The 23,201-nt window shown below is 32.8% G+C and overlaps 1 protein-coding gene and 1 pseudogene across 2 annotated transcripts; both read left to right on the forward strand.

The window, feature by feature from the left end:
• Positions 1–514: 514 nt before the first annotated feature.
• LOC129951471 (protein lev-9-like) lies at positions 515–22,874 on the forward strand. Of its 2 annotated transcripts, XM_056063623.1 has the most exons (8): positions 515–704; positions 1,256–1,525; positions 1,922–2,101; positions 7,854–8,045; positions 8,107–8,283; positions 8,733–8,915; positions 20,527–21,269; positions 22,017–22,874. In XM_056063623.1, exons 1-8 carry the CDS (start codon positions 653–655, stop codon positions 22,257–22,259), a joined length of 2,040 nt encoding a protein of 679 aa, XP_055919598.1. In that variant the 5' UTR covers positions 515–652; the 3' UTR covers positions 22,260–22,874. The 2 variants fall into 2 exon arrangements, with proteins under 2 accessions (XP_055919598.1, XP_055919599.1); XM_056063624.1 differs by lacking the exons at positions 20,527–21,269; positions 22,017–22,874 and adding an exon at positions 12,107–12,393 and having other exon boundaries at positions 523–704.
• LOC129948914 (60S ribosomal protein L24-like) lies at positions 5,951–6,985 on the forward strand (annotated as a pseudogene).
• Positions 22,875–23,201: the final 327 nt, after the last annotated feature.

Below are 23,201 nucleotides of genomic sequence, written 5' to 3' on the forward strand. Positions count from 1 at the left end.
TGATTTTCTACCTAAAGTTTCCGGTGTCCCTCAGGGTTCTATACTCGGTCCTCTGCTATTCTCAATCTACGTTAATGAACTGCCATCAATTATCAAGAACTGTTCGGTTCATATGTATGCGGATGACGTCCAATTATACATGAGCTGTCCCCTTGGGCTCATTGAGTATGCAGCATTTTGTGCAAATAAAAAGCGCGATAAATGGAGACAATTAACACCATTATTGATTAAGTGATTCAATTTTAGGATAAAAGCATATATATACATTTTAAAGGAAGGGCTACTTCTTAAACATTTGAAGGAGTATGGTGTAAGTTCCCTGTTACACCCTTATGGTTGATTATGTTGCCAACTTAAACCGTCAGTGAACTTTTTAAAGACACAGCTGTTTCTTCTTAATGTTACTTAAAAAAAGCTTCATCCGTATGTATGTATGTATTATTGTAGAAGGAGTGCAGGAATGTGTATTTAATATCAAGTTATTAAGCTTGAATTTTATAAACGTCATAAAATAAGATGCATTTGTTTTTTAAAGCCCCTACCCAAACTATATCTCAGTTGGATATCGTTCTATTAGGGTAGTGTTATTATATTTCTCTTCGAAATATTATTAAATAAAACTTGAAAGTGGAAAATATAATTAAAAAACAAAATGAAGAAGAAAATATTTATTACTCTGTTGTTTTTTATCATTTTCAATGAAGGTAAATATATTTGGAAGAAAAATGAAACTAACATATAATATAAAGGCTTATTTATCATGGTTGCACTTAGGTTTGTCTATCTTTTCATTTTGAGACTAAACAAGTGCTGCCCCAGTTTTTAAAATATTTAACATAAAGCTAATTTCTTCTGAAAGAAATTTAAAATTCCTTAAATATCAAAAATTTTATCATAAAATATTAAATCACAGTATTTTCCTATATTTTCAATATTACATTTCAAATATACATACATTTTTTAACTTTCGAGGAACCTTCATATTCTTCATAATATTTTTCTTAAACCTTTGGTATTTTTAAAAGGGTCAAGCTTTTGTGCAAGCTTTCATTTTAACCCTTGTGTCAATTCTTTTGCACATTCAAGCTTTATCAATTGTTATGTCTGTAAACAAAAGAAAACAAAATCTTGCAAGTCATTACACAAAAAGAAAAGTAGGAGTAAAACTTAAACTTAAATTAAACGGGAAAGAAATAATAATAATATACAAAAATTGCAACTATAAGTCAAAATAAATTTAAATTTCTTATTCTAGGTCTCTATGCATCATCCAGTTCTGAAGATGCAATGGCTGATGATAAAGATGATTTTGAAAGTGGCCAAGATTCCTCGGAGGCAGACGATGATAGTAAAATATATAAAAATCCCAGAAATTCACCATCTGTTGATTGTCCCAGAGATGAGGAGCAGGCAACATTATTTGGGCAAAAATGTTTGAGAAAATGTTCTTCGGATGAAGATTGCAAGAGTAAAAAGAAGAAGTGCCTTTGTGACGGAGTTTGCGGAATGTCTTGCATCAAGCCAGGTACATATGCATCATACATATTATATCTAAGTGCATCCAAATACAGACTTAGAAAAGACTGCTTGATTTTTTCTATTACCCAATGAACATTGACAACGCGACGTCAAGTTTGTGACTTTTGGATTTGTTCATGTCCCGCTCACGCAGCCGACATATGTCAAAAGAAATTAAATTTTTTTTCCTGATTAGCCTTGACTCCTTGACATTGAGTGGTGGAATTCAATAGCGAATTCAAAAATGCTCCGGGATATCCACATATTTTGGCTGGGGGAGACTATTGTATACACATACATTTTAATTGAAAATGTTAATTACAGTGCCTGTTTTTGTTTTACATTTTATAAGAACTTTTTAAGTTAAAAAAAAAATGGTTATTATTTCTTTTCAAATTTTCAGATAGAGAGTGTCCGGAACTTTCACAGCCTTTAATTGGTACCGTCTTGGTAGCTGGACGACATTTTGGTGCTGCAGCAACCTACTCATGTCCAAAAGGATATCATGTCGTTGGTTTAGAAAGTCGGTTATGCCAGGCAGATGGAAATTGGGCAGGTGTTGAACCAGCATGCAAACAAAATAGTAAGTATCCTTTATTGTATTGCCCTGATCTTAATTTCTTCGCAACTTGGCTTTTCAAATCAAGTTTCCGTTCTTGTTCTCAAGTGCATCGAAAGAGGGAAGAGAAAAACTAAAGTGAACGAACATAAGATACAAATCAAGGGCAATTCGCAAATTGCAGTTGTCAATTTCATTTCGATGTAGGAATTGCTCTAAGCAAAATCTAAATCAAAGTTTTTTGATCTAACTTCAATCAAGCGTATACTGCCTCCAAATAGCGTAGATAATTTTGTAGATAACATTAATGAAAACTTAAAGTCGATTCTATTGCTTATGCTAGAATATTGATGTATGAATGGCGAAATAAAGGATAACAAAATACCCCTGAGGTGGTAGAAATATATTAGGTTTTTTTTTTAAACTGCGAAATAGGCAAATTGAAAATTAAAATTCACATAGTTTAGGAGTGATTATGACTTCCTGTAGAACAGCTGGAAAATGCGACTTGGCTAGAGAACCCTATACTATTGGTGTTTTTCTTTTTTAGTTCCGAACAGAGCTCGAACTGTCATAAAAAAAAATTGTGTTTTTTTCTGAGCACTGATCGTTCAGAGCTTCAAAATTTGTGTTTCTTTTTTAGTTCTGAAAATGTTCAGAGCATGCTCTGTGAGCTCAGAATAAAATAACAGAGTAAACGGAGTAAAATGCTGAACACAAACACTTTGACAATTCTGTTCAAGTGCAGAAGGTATATAGCATTTTTATGAATTTATTTTCTTCATTTTCATTATCAAAAACAAACTAAATGCTTCCCTTAAAATAATTGCTTTGTAAATTTTTGTGGGACAACAAACTAATCTTACTTTTCTTGATTAACAAATATTTAGGTCGCCAATTCACGACACAAAATAACTGCGCAAACTGAAATTTTAATCAAGTTGGTTTGTGCAAAACACGATACAAGAGAACTGCACAGTTCTCAGTTTAAAAAAGTTTTCGTTCGTTGAACATGAGTTCAAAATTAGCTCTTTATATATGGCTTGCTATTGCAATAAAAAAATGAAAATTCAGTGCAAAAAAAGCTCATACGGCTTTACTTTTCATTATCCTGTTGCTATATTCCGGGCTTTTTATTTTCCATAGAGCCGGATGTTCTTTATAAAGTTCGAGGAACTCGCTCCAGAACTTTTGTTCATCAGCCATCATTAAAAAAAAAACAATGTATAGCGTAAATACAATTTTTATACTGAGCGGTTGCACAGTTTTTGACATTCACGACACAAATAACTGCACAAATTTAAGACTTCAGCAAAAATATCAAAATTGTTTTAATTTGTACACAGTTAACTGCACAAACCGCTCAAACAACCCCATTCACAACACAACTAAACTGCGCAAACCCCAGTTTGCGCAGTTATTTTGTGTCGTGAATTTGCGGCCTTGCGTTTTGCAGTCTGACATTTGACATTTCCAATCATGACAGTTTAGTACTCAAGTTGTTTCATATTAAATCAGAGAGCTCTGAACATACTCTACTCTACTCTGTTCGCTCAGACTCTGCTCAGTGCTCAGCTCTGAAATAAACAAGAAAAACGCCATATAAGACAGATAACCTTGTAACCTTGCATTAAAAAAACTACTATAAGACACAAGGCATCAATTTTCTACACATACCGAAGATTTAACACTTCAAATGCAGGCAACCCTGCGTTATGCAAAGTTTTGGTAAGGCAACCTAAATTTTTCGAATTAGAATTAAATAACCTTTCGTTTGACACCAAAATTAATTATATGACAGATGAGAGTATATTTACTAAGCAACCTTCCAATAGGGCCACGATATTTTTAAGTAGGCATTATATTTTTTGAAAGAACAGATAAGGGTAACTGAACTAAAAAATGCAATCTTATTTTGCCATATTTAGCACCTTAGGTTATACCTAGGGAAACCAAGCGTACGTCCGTACGTTAGCGACGTTTTTTTCGATGTCCATAGCTCAAGAACCAGAATAGATAACGACTTCTAATAAATTTGGTTATACAGATAATAAGGCAGAAAAATGAAGAAAAGGTTCTCAAGAAAATTGCGTGGGTGGTTTTTTTACCATAGCACTTTAAAAAAAAGGTAAACATTTTGGTTAACCCTAAATATCTCATGAACCAATGACGCTAGAGACTTGAATTAAATTGTATATTATATATTGTTACGTGATACCAAACAAGTTTATTTTTAAGAAAAATTTTAAGACTAAAATATGATTTTATCTCCATCTTAAATCAAATCTTATTGACAGTTTTTTTGATAAAAAATAAAAACCTAAAAAAAACATTACTCAAAGGTGGTAAAAACTGAATTTCGACTCAAATATCTTTTCAAATATTTTAGATATTGGCTCTAAACTACTTTTATTTAAAAAAAATATTGTTTTCAACATTCAGTAAAATTTTGAAAAAAAATCTAATTGACAGGTTTCTTACAAAAAATTAAAACCTAACAAAAACTTGGTAAAAATTTACTTTCGACTCAAATAGCTTTTCAAAAATTAAAAATATTGTTTTCAAACTTTTTTATTTGACAGAAAATATTGTTTTCGATGTACATTAGTTTTTTATAAAAATCCAACAGTCCGTTTTTTCATAAAAAAATAAAATCTACAAAAAACAGAACGCAAATTTGGTAAAAATTGATGTTCGGTTCTTGATATCTCTTAAATTAATTTCATTCATGCAATTTGAAAAAAATTTAAGAAATGCTACTAAACTTGGCAAAAATTTGTATTCGACTAAAAACCTATTTAACAAAAACAATTAACTAAACTATTTCATTATATGAAAAATGTTGTTGGCAATTTTAAATTTTTGAAGAATAATTCAACTTATAACTTTCTTGTGTTTAAACTAAAATTGAAAAATATTAATATATTTATATTTATTTATAAACAATTAATTAAAAAAACCGCTCTAACGATTTTCGAAACAAATTCAATAAATCAATGTTATTTTTTAATTATTTGTCATTTAAATTTTTGAAAACAAACTTATTTTATTGCTAAATTTAAAATTTTAAAATATGAGCTCTCTTTGTATAAATGTATACAGAGTCTTTGGATACAGGAACATGTTCTTCTTTCTCTGTTCAAGAATTCAAAACTTCTTTCTTACTGCTTCCTTTTTCCCCATGTGTATCTTATTAATATACAGCTTGGTTTCACAAAAGTCTATCAAGGTTAGTAAGCTTCACCAAAAAATAAGATTTCTGCTAATTTAAGAAATCGTAAAGAATATGCATTTTTCAAAAATTGCATTTATAAAAATTATTGTAAATTTTTTTTTATACAAATCTTTCTTTATTTATTAAAAACGATACATAATAATTTTGCTATAAAATAAAGAACATAAATAATATAACATAAATGTGATCAACTTTTTAAAACATGTTTTGTTAAAGTGGCAGAGTAATGTAAAGAAGACAAAGAAAAGTTAACAATATATATGTGTAACAATCAAAAAAGAAAACAATTAGGTACTTTAAATGATTTTTCAAAATATTTAAGTTTAATTTTTTTTTAAATGAAAAAACGAAGATGGCGAAGAAGTTTAGTTAAAACGGAAAAAGGCGAACTCTAAGAGGTTCAAGTTATGAAATATTGGGGTTTTTAGTTTAGGTAAAACAAAACTTGTTTTCTTTTTTTATTTAAGTAGATACCTCAAAACAGACTCAAATAAGAATTTTTGTAATTATTTGCATGGTAGACATAGCGTACCACCAATTTCCAACCATACTCCCCGTTCAAAACACGTAAATATTCTTCCGACGAAAAGAAGCTTTTATCAAAAGAAGTCTACGGATTTCTTGTAAAATAGGAGAAGATGCTAAAACATGGTAAACATCTTCGTTGTGGTTTGAGTTGCAGTGTGAACACATTCCATCTAAGTCAGTTCTATGTATGTCGCCTGTAGTTGAGCTCAAGAGTTTTCGGTCCGTATTTTGAATAATAAACTTATATCAGAAGCAGAAAGGTCCTCACAGATATAATTATAATCACCCAAAGTTGAATGAAAACGGCTGTAGGTTGCTCTAGAAAGTGATTCAATGTCCATAGCCCTTTCGGGATTAGTTTTGTACATTTCCTCATCAACCTACGAAATGCAGTTGTAAAAAGTATTTCTCCATTCTTCTTGTTTGTTTGCATTTAGATTCATTGCTAGATTATGTGCTGTGGCAAGATAATGACAATTTCTAAAAGAGTAATATCCACAATGGAGTGATATAAGCAGGATTTGCTTGCGCAGATTACTATCAGGTCTATGCATAACTTTAATAAGATAGTCTGCTTTGGCCTTTATATTTCTAACATATATTTGCGGAAGCCCAGACTTAACATATATGGCGTAATTAGGGGTACTACGCGGCAGACGGATTATTCCTTTGAAAATATTTATTTCAATAACTCTTTTTAACAAGAGCGGGTATAAAATATACCCTGGTCATGAAAAAACCACGCATAAAATTGATGGGAAGAGCTTCACTTTTCTTGATAAAATGTTTGAGCGTTCATATTTAATGAAACGTAATCCACGTAAAGTAGCCTGGACCGTACTTTATAGACTTAAGCATAAGAAAGGAATTGAGGAGGAGCTCAAGAAAATGCGTACCCGCAGAACATAGAAATTTCAACGCACTATTGTTGGTGCTTCTCTGGCAGAAATTATGGCTAAGCGGAACATGAAGCCTAAAGTACGTAAAGCTCAGCGAGACCAAGCAAGTTGCCAAGGACAAAAGCGCTCCTCCAAAGCCGCGAAGAAAGCTACAGCACCAACACCAGCAAAAGTTAAGTCTGCTCCTAAACAGAAGCAGCCAAGGTTTCTCAGAAATCTGCTCCAAGAGTAGGGGGAAAGCGATAGAAAACATGATCCTCGTTTGTTTCTGTGGATATAATTAAACAAGAAATTTGATAACTTCCATATCCACTTGTATACCATTACAAAAGCAACTGTTCACGGTAGCAAAAACCCAAATTTCTATGTAGGGTCCACGAAGCTTCTTGAAAAAAATATGAGCACATCGAGTTTGAAGCTAATTGGGCTAGTACCAGTTTCTCTTTAATATGATTTTTAATGTTCAAATTATGAGTGATAGTAAAACCAAGATATTTATACTCGCTGAAAACTTCAATAGTGGTACCATCTAATGTTAAAAATTTGATCAATCGTTAAAAGGTCCGTCTGGAAACCAGCCCGATATCGACTTATCAAATTATTTCTTTCAATAAAATTCACAATCCGAACGTACAACATTTGTGCAAACAGTTTTCTTACTGAGTTCAGAACTGAAATGCCTCTTTAATTTTCTTGTGAACTCGGATTACCCCTTTTTAAATATAGGCAATATATTTGTAAATTATTGTAAATTATACAAGAGTTCTTCATCCATAAACGCTGTGTAAAAGTTTTTTTTCGCTTTAAATAATCAAGTATGTAGTTCGAAAGTAATGTTAGGTTTCTTGATAAGAAATGAATAATCTATTGAGGATTCATATACATACATATACTTTAAAGTTTATATTTAATGATTGTTAGAAAAGTTATTTGAAATTATTGCAATCTACGTACTACGGACAAAAAAACTCCAAGAACTGTTTATTAAGTTTGCATTGAGGAACATTTTTACAGAATTTAATCTTACGTCTTATGAGATCAAAATTATCGACTCAAAAACCTTTTGACTAAAGAATATTGACGAAATAAATTAATGATTAAATTTTTCTTTTAGTTTACTGCCTTGTTCCCCCAACAATTGAACATGCTAGGCATTCCGCTTTACCTGTACAAGGAACATTTGATTTGGATTCAACGGTTCAATACCATTGCTTCAATGGATTCGTCACAAATGGTTTTCCAAGAGCTAAATGCTTAGCTATCGATGGTCAGGCAAGTTGGTATGGCCCAGATATTCAATGTGAAGGTAAGTATTTTCATTGGTTTTTAAAATATAGGTAAATATCAAAGAAATCATTTATTTACAGCAAGATCCTGTGGACAACCTGAAGATCCAGCAAATGGGTGGCATGTTGGAGAGTGCTATACGTTTGGCTGTCGTGTTGTTTACAATTGTGGCAATGGATATGAACTTGTTGGTAAACATGAGCGATATTGTCAAGCAAACGGTTCATGGACCCCAAAAGAACTTCCAACCTGTGTTTGTAAGTTATTTTTTTTTAAATGCAGACTTACATAAGTCCTCCTTAATCCAAATTATTTACATATGTGTACCTGGTATTTTGACTATTATTATTCAAAATTTAAATTGTAATAAGCTTGGACGTTAATAAAATTTTGAATTTCATATTCTTAAAAATATACATGAATTCCAAATGTTTGTCCTAATATTTTTCTAAATTCAAAGTTTTTCAAAAGCTATAAACAAAATAATTTTTAGATCCTTTTTTCAAATATCCATTATTTAAAAACAAATTTATGATTTGATGTTTGAAATGAAATTCACAAAGTCCATTTTTAGTGGCTCACTGCAAAAAGTTTGACTCACAATCAAAATGGCCTTTCAATTTTTGTACTAAGTTTCACTTTCAAAGTGCACTAATTAGTTTTAAATTATGAGTATGAATAAGATACATTTACTATTTCTTTTTAGTTGTGGCCTCTGTAGTGTGTCCAACTCCAGAAAATCCGAAAAATGGAAAGGCAACATACACCACATTATCATATAATTCAATAGTTAGCTATGAATGTCGTTATGGGTATACCTTACTTGGTGATGGCTCTAGTAGATGTGGCGCTGACAGGAAATGGAGTGGCGTATTACCAACATGCAAAGGTATGAAAACATTATTTCAATAAATTCTTATTTGGTACTAGGATGCTTAAGATCTGAATATTTTATTATCTTCAACTCATGGTACATGTGAAGCCAACATTAGGAATGTATTGAAACGCTATTTCTGCGAGTAGTTTTTAATAGTCAAATAATAATTTTATTTTAGGAATCGTAAGAATGTATTTTTTTAAAGTATCGTTTTCAATACCTACTTTTTTCGAAGTAGGCCTTTTTGACAGCAGTCACTTGATATATTCCCAGTGCACATCGAAGACGCTGTAGCTGCTGTGGAGATTCACTGTATGATGGTACTCTCTATGGCAGAGGAAATCATTGCTCCATATTTTTTTTTTCAAAAATGATACCGTGCATAATGTTACAGTCAATAGGGCTAACAGATATGATTAATAACATTTTTTTGATGTTGATGTGCACGACGTTTGTGTCTAACAAAACAAGATGGTGGTACATGCATACGCAACACACATATTATTGGTGAGCGCATTATCCTCCGTGGTGGACCTATGAAGTCGTTTATCTACGTGGGTAAGTCCTTTACGCCTTGGAAGAATATTCGGCTCGTTATTGTTGACATACAAACAAAGTTGGCCCTTTCGGCTGGAATTTATTCGAGCCAGCCACTGCGGCTGATAATTCTCCCAGCATCATTTTTAAAACATATTGTCAAACCCTAAACCAAGGGCGGATCCAGACTTTTCATCAGGGGAGGGTCACACACTTAGATGAGTTTTTACTCAGCGCTTAAAAATATTCTTTAATGTTTTGTAAAGGAGGCTAACAAAATTTAAATAACATAATGTGTACGAGTATATTCACCTAACCATTACACATTTCGATTTAATTTGGATGACTCCCTACATATTTAAAGCATTCCTAGATTTCATAAGTTTTCTAAATATGCCATATTTAAAAACTTAAACACAATAGTTTAGAAGGTTTTTGCTGCATCTTACGCAGAAATATAAAAAATTGTTTTGGAACGTAGATTTTTTTTTCTATTTATGCTTAGAACGCTAAAAAATTAAAAAATCCAGAAAATTAAAGAGGATATGATATGAAGAAATGTTGGCCTTTTTTGACCAGGTTTTTTCGACCTCAATTTTCGTGAGTCTATTAAAACTATCGCTATCAGTCTGCTAACTCGTAAATCTCAGTTCCAGAGCATACAAAGCAAATTCACTTCAAAATTAGATTTATATAATTGTTTAAGATCTTTTGTATTCAACAGAAAATCAATTTTGAAATAAATAAAATGAACGATTGAGTCGCTAGAACTTGCTATTTTATTTTCCAAGAAATCTGTTTTAAAATATTTCCTATCTTTTTACATTTAAAAATATACCCGCAAAATAAGTTTTTCTCAAAAATTTAAATGCCATTTTATTTCTCAAAAAATTTATATTAGCTTATTTTTTTCGTAAATCATTTCAATTCTATATTTTGTCAAAAAAATATGTTTGGTAAGCACTAAAAAAAGAGCTTATAAATATATGCACATTTAACATTTAAATTTCGTCAAAAAATGTTGACCCCTTTCATAGATATCGAGCTTTGTAAACAAAATTAATACCTTTTTAAAAATCAAAAACAAAAAAAACATTTTTGATCATAACAAATCATAATCGATTTGATCATCAAAAAGGGCTTGTACAGGAGGAGAAGATTCTTGAAATCGGTCCATTAGTTCTTGAGAAAATTTAAAAACTAAATAACGGTTTTTGAAGGGTTCCTTTCTGGAACAATACCAAAATATGTTTTACTTGTAGAAAGAAGCCAAATTAAGAACACAACATTTAGAGAAAGTTTAAGAAAAATCACATGTTCTAACCCAAAAATTTGTATGGGGACTGCATTTTTTTGTATTAATAAAATGAAAAAAACGCTCTACGCTAATCGGCTGAAAACCTTAATTGCAATCAACACAATTGGTTGGACTGTAGGAGCCAGGAAAGATAGGCAGAATCAGGGTACTCACTTTTTTCGACTTCTCTACAGTCGTAATGTCATATTACTAATGCAAAACTTGCCATATAGTTCCTACATATATGTCGTACACAAGTAAAATCACCTCAATGTTCACTATTTATGTGTGTCAAAAAAATTTAATAATAAAATTGAAGACTATTTTAAGGAATTTAAAGGCAACTTAATATAAAATTGATTATCCCTTCAGGTTTCTTCAAGCACCTGAATATTTCTTAGAAATAATTTTCATGAAAATAATTTAAAGCATTACTAAAGTTTTTTCAAATTCTAAATTGAGTGAAAACAAGAATTTTATTTGTTTTTGACAGCAAACCACTTTTTTATGAGTTAAATTACTAATAAATCTATAGATGAAATCTTTACTTTACTCATCTGAAGGGATTGTCAGTTGGTCAAAAGTTTATGAATTTGTGCTGCGTTGTTGGAAATGGCTGAATTTCCGAATCATATTATGTTCTTGGTCCAGTATCAATTAAAAGTGGTCCTTTTGGTAATAAAGTTTAAGGAAGTAAAATACAAATGTTGTTTTGATGTACAAAAATAAATAATTTAAAATATAATGAGGGTCATATCCATTAACCCAATACGATTAGTTTTGAATTGAAGGGAATTCCTACGAAAAAGCAAACAAATTTTCTCCCACCCAGGGGGAGTCATGACCCCTACGACCCCCCATGTCTCCGCCATTGTACTAAACTGATAAGTTTTCAGAGATAGTTATAAAATTGTGATTGTATTGACACAAACTTGTCATTAAATTTTTCAATTGTAAATAAGCGTACAAAAAAAACTCTTAAAATATATTGTTTTCTTTTAAGGCAAGGTCTATTTCCATTTAGGTAACAAAGCTTTTGGCATGACCCATTACAAATATAAATAGTTCTTGGAAAAATCTTCTGAATTTTTTTTGGAAAAATACCGCAAAGTATTATATCGTTTTTGAAGTTGAAAAATTTAACTTTTCTCTAAGATGTTTTATTTAACATACAATAAGTTTGTTTTTGAAAAGAACTCTAGGCTAAGCCATAATTTAAAATAGCTTGCATATTTTCATTTTTCAAAAAAATATTTCTTATATTTAACTTTACCATAATAATTTTGCTTTCTTAATTTTAATTTATTCAAGAGACACAACTCTCTTCAACACATAAGTGTTAACAATTTTTTAACTTTATTATTTGCAGAACCAGTAGTAACAGAGTAGATTGGAATCGACTTTACTGATGTGCTTTGCTTAACTACGAACTTCTTCTTCACGAAAATAATGCTGCTTTTAAAATGTATTGTTCTTATTAAAATAAATATATTGTATGTTAAATATACTGTTAGCTGTTGAATATTATATTGTTATATTGTATATATACTCTAATTAAAAAACAAACAAAATACTACCACATTACCGGGTTGATTTACTTGTAATTATATGTATGTATGTATTTAAGGTAATAGTTAAATATAAAGTATAAAATCATTTCTTCAACTTCTTTTATTTCCTGTTGTTAATTGATTGATCCTTGATATTCCATAGGTTAGTTTTGTTAAATTGGTTGTTGACAATAAAAGACAGTACATTTTTACGGATGGTTACGGGTACCGCATTTGTTTTAAGTATCTAAGCCTTTTTACGGGACGGTATACCTGGAATATTTTTTGAAAAAGTATGCTACCTCCCTATGTCAACCTATGTCAGTGCTGGTTCGTCTTAAAATATACCATGCTATTTTTCGAAAGCTTTGGAAAGATTTCTTTAAAAAAAGGGGCAACAAATTATGTTATCAACTACAACTTTATTCAAGGGTATAACTTGGTGCCATTATTCTTTTCCCACCATGGTCTCGCCATTTACATTAGGAATGATGTTGCTTATCAGTTTTTGCCACAATATGGTCCCTGCACAAATTCTTTTTTCAATTTTATGTGGTTTAAATTTTCCGTGAATAAGCAAATCATTCACTATTGCTTCCTTTATCGAAGCCCAAATCTTGACAGAGTATCAACTTCTCGTGAATTTGATGCTTTGTCTGATTCCATCCAAAGAATTGTTTCGTCCTATCCTCGCACTGAAATCGTTGTTACGGGCGATTTCAATGTACACAATTCTTCATGGCTTCAACATTCGGGCCAGTCAACACCAGAAGGAGTGTGTGCTGAGATCTTCGCTGAGTTAAACCACCTAACTCAGCTGGTCAACGAGCCCACTCGAATATCGGACGTGGTAGGTCGAGCAGGAAACACTCTTGACTTGTTTCTTACCTCTGACCCTGGTAAGTATACTATTAGTGTCCTATCTCCTCTAGGCACATCTGACCATTGTGTCATATCAGCAAATTTCTCGTGTAAAAACTCTCCAGTTAAAGAAAGAGCTCCTAAGAGAACCGTTTGGCAATACGAGAAAGCCAACTGGGACGGTCTCAAGAATTACTTCAGGATCTTTAACTGGTCACTATGCTTCCTCGATAGTGACGTTGACGCCAGCGCTGATATGATCACAAGTTTGATTCTCCTGGGAATGAGAACTTTTATCCCGAATAGGGTTAAAAGCATCAGACCTAAGGAAAACGCATGGTTCGATTCGAGCTGTAAAGAGGTTATTAGGGTCAAGAAGGTAAGTTTCCGTTGTTTTAAAGCCAATCCAACTGAGGAAAACCGGAATAAGTTCAAGCATGCCAGGAAGGCCTGCAACGCACATATTCGACGGACCAAATTTTTACATGACCAAAAATTACGGCAAAAAATTCTGCAATGTCCCAAAGGCAGTAAAAATTTTTGGTCATTTGTAAAAAATATGAGGAATTCTTCCTCTTCCTCGGTTCCTACGCTGGTTGTGAATGACACTCCATTTGTTAGCTCTTTAGAGAAAGCAAATCTCTTTGCTAGGCAGTTCGCCGCCAATTCAACGCTGCCAGTGAGTGTTATGACTCCGCCTGTACTTGAGCGAGTTAATGATTCTATGGGGCAAATCTTTTTTCGCACTCGTACTGTAGCGAGAGTCCTAAAAGATCTTAACATACACAAATCTGCTGGTCCGGATGGTATCCCCGCTATTGTTCTGAAGAGGTGTTCTTCATCGCTGGCAAAACCACTGCGTAAGCTTTTTCATCTGTCCTACTCCTCAGGTCTCGTTCCGAGCGGATGGAAAACCGCATTTGTCCAGCCTATTCCCAAAAAAGGCGAATCTTCCTCACCGTCTAATTATCGACCGATTGCACTTACGTCCCTTCTTTCCAAGGGCATGGAAACGCTGATTAATTATCAGCTCAAGAAATATCTTGAAGAACGGAAGCTTCTTAATGACCGACAGTATGGCTTTCGTAGCAATAGGTCCACTGGTGATCTCATGGTTCATCTCACCGAACAGTGGAACAAATCTTTACATAGTTTTGGAGAAAGTAAGATTATTGCACTAGATATTTCAAAAGCATTTGATAGGGTTTGGCATCAGGCTCTCTTATCGAAAATGCGTGCTTTCGGTTTGCATGAATCCCTCCTTCATTGGATTAGTAATTACCTTTCGAATCGTTCAATACAAATTGTATTGGATGGATTCAAGTCTGAAAACCACAAAATAAATGCTGGTGTGCCCCAGGGCTCTGTTCTATCTCCAATACTCTTTCTCATTTTTATTAATGATCTCCTGTCTGCAACATCTAATCCAATACATTGTTTCGCTGACGATAGTACTCTTAGCTTTTCATATTCGTTTTCAGATTCACACCCCTCTTCTTCGGATGTGGAACTGCAACGACAAAATATGATAAGCTCATTAAATTCCGACCTAAACAGCATTGTACAATGGGGAATAAGAAACCGCGTGGAATTTAATGCTTCGAAAACGCAATGCTGTCTTGTATCGTTAAAGCGAAATATACCCCCCCTGCCATTATCCATAAATGGCACTTGCATCGAGGAAACTGAACATCTCGATATTCTCGGTATGTGTATCACCAACCACCTTTTGTGAAACGATCACATACGCGATGTCCCCAAAAATGCCGCAAGATGTTTGGGTTTTCTAAGGCGATGCAAGAAGTTTTTCTCCCCCTCTGATCTGGCTGTTATTTACAAGACTTATATACGTCCAAAGCTTGAGTATAACTCCCATATCTGGGCTGGTGCTCCTGCAACTTACTTAAGCCTCTTGGACAGTATTGAACGTAGAGCATTTAGACTGATTGGTGATATTACCATCATAAGATCATTTACGTCACTTGAACATCGTCGAAATGTTTCTTGTCTCACCCTCTTTTACCGTTATTTTAATGGTTTATGCTCTAGAGAAATAGCCAGCTGCATTCCTCCCCTTAAACAGTTCAACCGTAATACTCGCGCTTCTAGGAATGCCCATCAATATACACTCGAGCCCAACTTCGGTCGTACTGTCAAGTACAGAGATTAGTTCTTTAGCCGTACTATGCGAATGTGGAATGCCTTGCCACACTCTGTCTTTCCCAGCTATTGCAATATTCAGGAATTCAAAACCAATGTGCACCGACATCTCCTTTCAAACCCTCTCTCCCTTTCCTAGTGCTCACACTGTGTATTCATAATAAGGGTAATATATCCCTTTGAGTGTGCACTTATTATAAAAAAAAAAAAAAAAAAAAAACAGGACGCCCGTAGCCAAGCTTTCTTCAATTACCAAGCTCTTCAAAAGTATTGCCTACGACTCTCTCTATTTTCATTTTTTTTCAACTTCAGATCTCAACCAATCTTACTGAATTGGTGTCCAAAACTCAAAACGAATTGGAGAAAGGGAATGAAGTGACGTTATCACTACAGACTTTACTAAAGCCTTTGATAAAATCAGTCAACAAATTATGTATCTAAACTTAAAGCCCTTGACTTGCCATCCTTTTTATTTCATGTCTCAAACTTGGTGCGACAAAAATTTCTTAGAACTCAATGTAGCTAAATGCCAATTCATAACATTCACTAGTAAGCAAATACATCTTCCCTATCATTCATTTTGTCTGTTCTATTCGCGACCTAGGAGTTATTTGCGACACTCAGTTAAATTTTTGAGCCCATTTTGATTATATTATCAAAAAGGCCAACTAATCCCTCGGCTTTATCAAACGTTCGTCAAAAAAATTCTCGAACACATATGTCATTAAATCTCTATACACTACCTTTTTATCCCGCTACTTAAATACGCTAGTGAAGTCAAAGAATTGAGCCTGTACAACGCAGATTTCTTTGATTTGCACTCCGCGATCTTCTTTGGGATAATAATCTATTCTTACCAACGTATGAAGATCGTATAAAACTTATTAATCTGCAAACCCTCCAAAAACTAATCGAATTCGCTGATATTCATCGGTTATGAATCTTTGCTATTTGTCTGGTCAAGTTCTTCTATGGGTGCTGCTTCCTTTCTTCCTTATTTTATGGTGTGATTTATTAGCCACCGATAATTTGTAATTCATACAAATGTTTGGCCCTGATGAAGTAAGTAATGGGAATCCTACAACCGCTGATAATAATTATAATTATAACTCTCGTTTAATGATCTATATTTTGTGTGGACAGCGTACTGGTCTCTACAGGTCTGCTCCTTAAATGCTCAGAGTTTTGTTCCTAAAATTGATGAATTCAAGGATATGTTTGCAGCTTCTAAGGTTGATATCGTATATGTGACAGAAACATGGTTTTATTCTGAAATAAATGACTCATTGTGTGATGTTAAAGGATTTAAATTATTTAGACGGGATATAGTGGGGCGCATTAGAGGTGGAGTGGCCATTTATGCACGTAGTGGGTTAAAGCCACAATTTGTATGTGAATCATTTCCTGGTAGTTACATGGTATTTATATTTATTGAAATAACATGCAAATATAACAATATTCTACTGGGTTCAACATATAGACCAAATAAACACATTGATACAACACCATTACTAACCAAATTGGATGAATTGGCCCATGTTTCACCTTATATTATTTTAAGGGGATATTTTAATAGCAACCTTCTTTCAGAATCCACTTTTTCTGATGACATGAAAGCTCTTAACTTACATCCAGTGAACTTTACCAAGGACACAAGTAGCCTTCTTGATGTATTTTTTTGGTAGTGAATTGAGCAAAGTTCTTCACTTTAACCAACTTTCTGCATCATGTTTTTCACACCATGACCTATTGCCCTTAATTTACCAGTGCGAAAATCTTTTTTCAAGCAGCAGTTTTTAAAAGCATTAATTATAACCTTCTAGAACATGACTTAAGATCGGTTGTATGGTCACGAGTTTTCTTTATGGAGTCTGTCGACGACTAGGTTTCTTTTATTGAGAGAAACATTAGCTTTTTTCAATTTTCACGTTCCCTACAAAACAAAAACCTTTAAATGCAATGACCCTTTTTCAACAACAAAATTAAAGTTTTATTAAATAATCGCAATGTAGCTTATAAAGTTTGGAAATGTTTTAGACTCGACGAACTTCAAAAGTTCTTTACTGACTTAAGAAATAAAGTTTTACTTGAGATTAGGGAAGCTAAGTGACGTTCTTATGCTCATCGACTTATCCCTTTATTAGCCGGTCATAGACTTTGGAAAAAATTAAAAGAAATTGGTGTTGGTTATCACTTCATTCTACCATCATTGATTGTGATGAGCTGAACACCAATTTCGGATACCAATCATCATTTGAGTTGATTTTTAGAAACCGACATCGTTTCTACAAGAGGCTTTAGCTTCTCAGCATGTTGTTCTAAAAACTAGTTTATCTATTAAATTAAACTCAATAGCATTTGACGAAATCCATCCCGTGTTTGTGACGGCAACTCTATCCATTACATTGAGGTACACAACACATCTTTTCAACACTATTCTCATGACTGAAGTTTTTCCTACCGTGTTAAAATTGTTTCTGTTCCAAAAACCGAAATGGGTACCGGCCAATAGCCATATTACCATATTTATCCAAAGTTTTTGAAAAAACTATGAACACACAATTGCGGCAATATCTAAAACGTTACGACATGCTATGTCCCAATCATTCCAGTTTCCGTCCCAAACACAGTTGCACTACTGCACTTATAAATTTGGTGAAAGAAATAAGAGAAAGCGTAGATAAGAATTTCGTGTCTTTTCTCATTCTTTTGAATTTTCCCAAAGCCTTTGGCACTGTCAACCACCGTAATTTATGCATCAAATTATAAGGATGATATGAGTCAGTGAGACTCATATTTACGTAATCATCAGTGAGACTCATATTCTCATATCTTAGTTTTAGACACCAAGCAATAGTTGCTAACAACCAAACTTCAAGTTTCAGTCAACAGTTGTCCACTGACCACTGGGGTTGTTTGAAAATGGTATTTGCGAGCTAAACGAAGATCTTAATAAGATATTGCTCTGGTCTCGATCAAACGGACTTTGTTTAAATCCTACTAAGTCAAAATTCTTAGTCATTTCAAAAGACCCTATAGACACATGTTACTTTTCTCCAATATTACTCAATGATTATCCTATTCAGTTTGTTGACTCAGCCAAGAATCTTGGGGTAGTATTTAATAATCATTTACTTGGACAAATCATATACAACTTATCATATGTAGAGTGTACGAAGGTTTACGTATGTTATGGACCACCCAAAGAATCACTCCAATAAAAACAAGAATGATACTTGCTAAGTCGCTGCTTATTCCGCTTTTATTATTTAGGTGTGAACTTTTTATAATAATAATAGTGTGACAAAATATATTTTTGTACTACCGAAATATGTTCATATTTCCTCATTATGCAAGATTAATATATGGTTTTCCTGGATAACCTTTTCTCGTTTAGAACCTAAATAATGCGCCAAAATGTCATGCAAAGACGACAACCGACACACCTTTACATCAGAATCCTTTTTCCACACTCTAATCGAAGCAGCGATCTAATACCAATACGCTTCTATTTTGTTGCGTCAGGTAGGTTGTGCAATTCTCTACCTCGAACTATAAGGATGATAGGCCGCACTACTCGGTTTAGAATAAGACTTTTGAGGCATTGCGATGATTTTAACTTTTGTTTATTTTGTATACTTTTAAGGTGTTTTATAAGGTTTATTAAATAGTATAAATAAGGTTTTTTTATATTAATGTTTTTTTTTTTTTTCAAGTCATCTTGTTCAAAATTTAGCATTTCATTCATTTCATGTAAGCCAATTGTAAAACTGAACTCTTATACTACCTTAAAATCAAAAAAAAAAAATAAAAATTATTATTCTCTTTCCGCACCAGCTTTTAGCAGGTACCATAGGCTCATCATTTTTTCTAGAAAAGATTCCTATTTATACTTATCTAAAAAACGTCAGACAAGCCCCCTTGCGCCTTCATCATCATCATATAAATTATGGTGATTTTTGAACATATTACAATAATGCTGCGCATTGCTAATAACCACTTTTGACTTTCATATTAATCCATCCTCCCTTATAAATAATCTCTACAACTCGTTTTAAGTTTCTTGTTCATTAAAAACTAATGGGTGGGCCTCCGGGCCCAAGCCTAAGCAAAATATAAAACTACTTAATATTTTCCATTAAGCGTAAATAAATATCACATATCAATACTCTTTAAACCTTTAAAGCTAATTATGTAGTATTTGAAACAATACACATGCATAGATGTGGGAATCGTTGTAATCATTATAATATGTAATAGAAGTTTCCTAAGCCAAAGATTCTGTTTTGTGATTGGGCAAGGCATTAACATTATATAAGGTGGAAAACTGGCTTCTTTTCTTCATCTATTTATGAATCTGGTGAAAAATGCATTTAGGATTTTCAAGTCAAAATGTAGAAAATCCGGTAAGCACACTAATAAAGGAACTAATGTGCAACCTATTTAGAATAATGATTTGCTTTGCAAAAAGTTAGTCAACATTTTATAATCTCTAAACATGGCTCGAAACCCTACAAAGATGAACATTGATCAGTATTCCCATCTCGCAAGAGACGTTCGTCAATTTAGGTATGTTTGTGAATTGATAAGACAGAATCCATGGATTTTATTGCAACTTGACTGTCTCTTCTTTAACGTCAGTTTGGCTTCTTTCATCTGTTCAACAAAAATTGCTTTCCAATTAAAGCAACTTTATCATAAAGTTGACTGGAAAGTTAGTCAAGAAAAATCTCCCTAACTATTAAGTTAAAATGACAGTTGATCATGTTTTTTCATTTAACTGAAAGCTGAACTTTATTATTCTATGATTTATTTATTTTCTGCACAACGTCATTTAAAGTTTTCTGTAAAAAGGTTCCTCGTCAAATTGGAAATTGCGAAGTGAAGTTCTGAATTTGAAATTCACGACCTTTGAAAAACTAACTAGTTGCCTTGGTCAAAATATACGTTGAAGGAATGAAGTTTACTGCAAATGAAGTCCCTTATGTTGCCTGAACCTGCCCATTGTCATTTAAAAATGTTTACAGTTTTTATGAGACAGAGTAAAATCTGATCTGACAGAAGATAAAATCTGATTTTACGAAATTTTCTACAAAACTCTTTTCGAATATGATAATTACTAAGCGGCGTGCTAAGGTTTTGAGAATTCTTAGTTTATATATTTTTAAATGTCGTTATAATAATAATTAAAATATTTTTTTTTTATATATAATTCAAGAAATAAATTGTGGTCACCCGGGAACACTTTACAATGGATGGATTGAAAATACAGACTCTGGGACTGGATTGGGTGCAAGTGTGATATTCAGATGCCTGCCTGATATGCTACTTCAAGGCTTTTCTTCAAGTGTTTGTCAGATTGATGGCAGGTGGCATCATCCGCTTCCAGAATGTTTAGCACCATGTGTTATCCCAGTAATTTCGCAAGGAAAAGTAAGGCCTTTAGACCCGATTCCTGATGAAAATGCTACGACGACCACTTACATGCCTACTACAACGACAACAACAACACACTTTCCAATTTCCTCGCCCAATACTGAAAAAGTAAATCATGGCACAATATTAGAAGTGAAATGTTCAGAGCACTACGAGTTTCCCATTATATCTCATAGCCATCCGACATGTAAGAATGGAACGTGGAGCACCATTCCACGATGCATACCTGCCAGGTGTAAGGAAATGCCAAAATCACCGAAACACGGTATGGTTTTGGCTCCAAAAACAGAACATGGAATGAAGGCAACCTTCAAATGTAGAGATGGATTTATTTTGGTAGACCCATCTGGAAAAGAGATTGCGAATACGTACGACCATGTGGTAACGTGTTCCTTTGGAAACTGGACAGGTGAAACGCCGCAATGTCAGGAAGTGTATTGCTCTTTTCCAGGATATATACCAAATGGAAAGGTTCTTCTTGTTGGAAACATGGGATTATATGACTATCGTCCTTATGTCAGAAAAGTACGTAACTATAAAGCATTGCAAAATATTTTGTGTAATAGAAATTAAAATTAGAAAGTAGATATGTTTCAATGGCTGCGTTCAATCTAGTGTTAGATAGCTGTATTGAAATAGCTGTCAAAAAATAAAATCAACTTTCAATTGTTCACAAAAAGCTTCGAAGTTAAAATTGTTGTAAGATAAAACATTTAATGGATAATTCAACTGATTCGTAGGTGTGTAACAATGTAATAAATTAAAGATAACCTTAATCAATTGGAATTCTATACGATTAATAATTAAGCAAATTAGTCATCTACAAAACGAGAACAAAATAAGTCAATTTTGAAGTTTAAAAAAATAGATCATAATTACTTTCTAAAATTCGTCTATTATGTAAAGAAAATTCTCAAATACAATTTCAACTAACACTTTGTATCTCTTTGTTTACCAACAAATACAAAAAGCTGAAATCTGTTTTCAAGTTTCTTGAAATTCAACCATGTTTGAATCAGCTGTTCTGTCAGATACTTATGTACATACCCCAGAAATTCTTGGAAACCTTTGGATTCCTTTTTTGACATCTGAGCTGTTTTTGATCACCTGTTGTTTGCACGTAAAACACTGATAAAAAAGGTATCCAGATACCCTATCTGTCTGAGATTGAACGCAGCCAATAGGTTTTGACCTGTCCAACTAATTTTATTTTCAATCTTAAATTTCAATGTAGCCTATAAAAGGTTTTCTTAATTTTTAATATATTTGCAGATAGTCAACAACAAACAAATAATGTATGATTGTGACAAGGGCTATGTTTTAGAAGTGGGTCCTCCAGGAGCTACGTGTGTTGGCGGAAAATGGAGCCCTTCAGAGCTGCCCAAATGCTTGCTTGGACAGCATCCGAGACTACGATGGAATCGGCGAAGAAGATCAATATACATGAGGCATTTGCGATCTGTGTTTTTATTAAAAACGAAAAGATTTAATCAACTGAGAGCAAGTAAAACTTAATTAATTAAATTAATAGAAAAGTGATATCTGTTAAACGTCCATATGCTATTCTTATTACATTTAATTAAATTTAAAAGGCCATTTTAATAAGAAAACACGAAAACCAAATTATAATAATTTCATAAACACAAGATCGAATATTTTAAGATTTAAATTAAATAAAAACTGATGTAAGCTCCGCAAGAAGTCAACACCATATTCGTAAATAATTTGGAAAGCGAAATAGGTATAAAATTTAAATTTTGAGGCCAATTATAAAAAAAATAACTGCCAAAGTAATTAAGAATTAGTCTTTAAGTGTCTTAAGTTAAGTTAAGTATATAAATCATTTTAAGTTTAGAATAATATTAAGTAACCTACTTCGCCGAAGTTCTTAAATAGAAACAATATAAAAGTGAATATAAATAATTTGTTGCTGTTCGTTGACTTTCACCATGACGGTTTATGCAATGAATTATTTTTATTGCATACGATTTGAAAATGCAAATAGCGGAAATTTAACGAAAGCATTTCGAGAATAGATTCAATTTAATTTATTTGTTACAACTATGATAAATGTGTTATATAAATGTTGAAAATAATAAAAATAAAAATGATAGTTTAGTAAATGTTAAACTGCTTCAATATTTTTTTTAATTTAGTTTTCTAGCGGAATATTTTAACATTTCAAGTATTAAAGTTCTTTTTATAATAAACGGTGATTTTTTAAGAGCTTGAGAACTTTAAAAAAAAAAAAAACTCATAAAGTTTGCAAAATCTCATCGATTCTTTATTTGAAACGTTAGATTGGTCCATGACATTTACTTTTTGAAGATAATTTCATTTAAATGTTGACCGCGGCTGCGTCTTAGGTGGTCCATTCGGAAAGTCCAATTTTGGGTAACTTTTTCGAGCATTTCGGCCGGAATAGCCCGAATTTCTTCGGAAATGTTGTCTTCCAAA

The sequence above is a fragment of the Eupeodes corollae genome, chromosome 3, assembly GCF_945859685.1.
Source record: "Eupeodes corollae chromosome 3, idEupCoro1.1, whole genome shotgun sequence".
Taxonomy (NCBI): Eukaryota; Metazoa; Arthropoda; class Insecta; order Diptera; family Syrphidae; genus Eupeodes; species Eupeodes corollae.

What these genes read in the sequence shown, in the direction of transcription:
- LOC129951471 (XM_056063623.1), top strand. Translation starts at nt 653, where the DNA reads ATGAAGAAGAAAATATTTATTACTCTGTTGTTTTTTATCATTTTCAAT. An exon ending in AATGTCTTGCATCAAGCCAG is followed by an intron (nt 1,526 to 1,921) that starts GTACATATGCAT and finishes TCAAATTTTCAG; the next exon opens with ATAGAGAGTGTCCGGAACTT. An exon ending in AGAACTTCCAACCTGTGTTT is followed by an intron (nt 8,284 to 8,732) that starts GTAAGTTATTTT and finishes ATTTCTTTTTAG; the next exon opens with TTGTGGCCTCTGTAGTGTGT.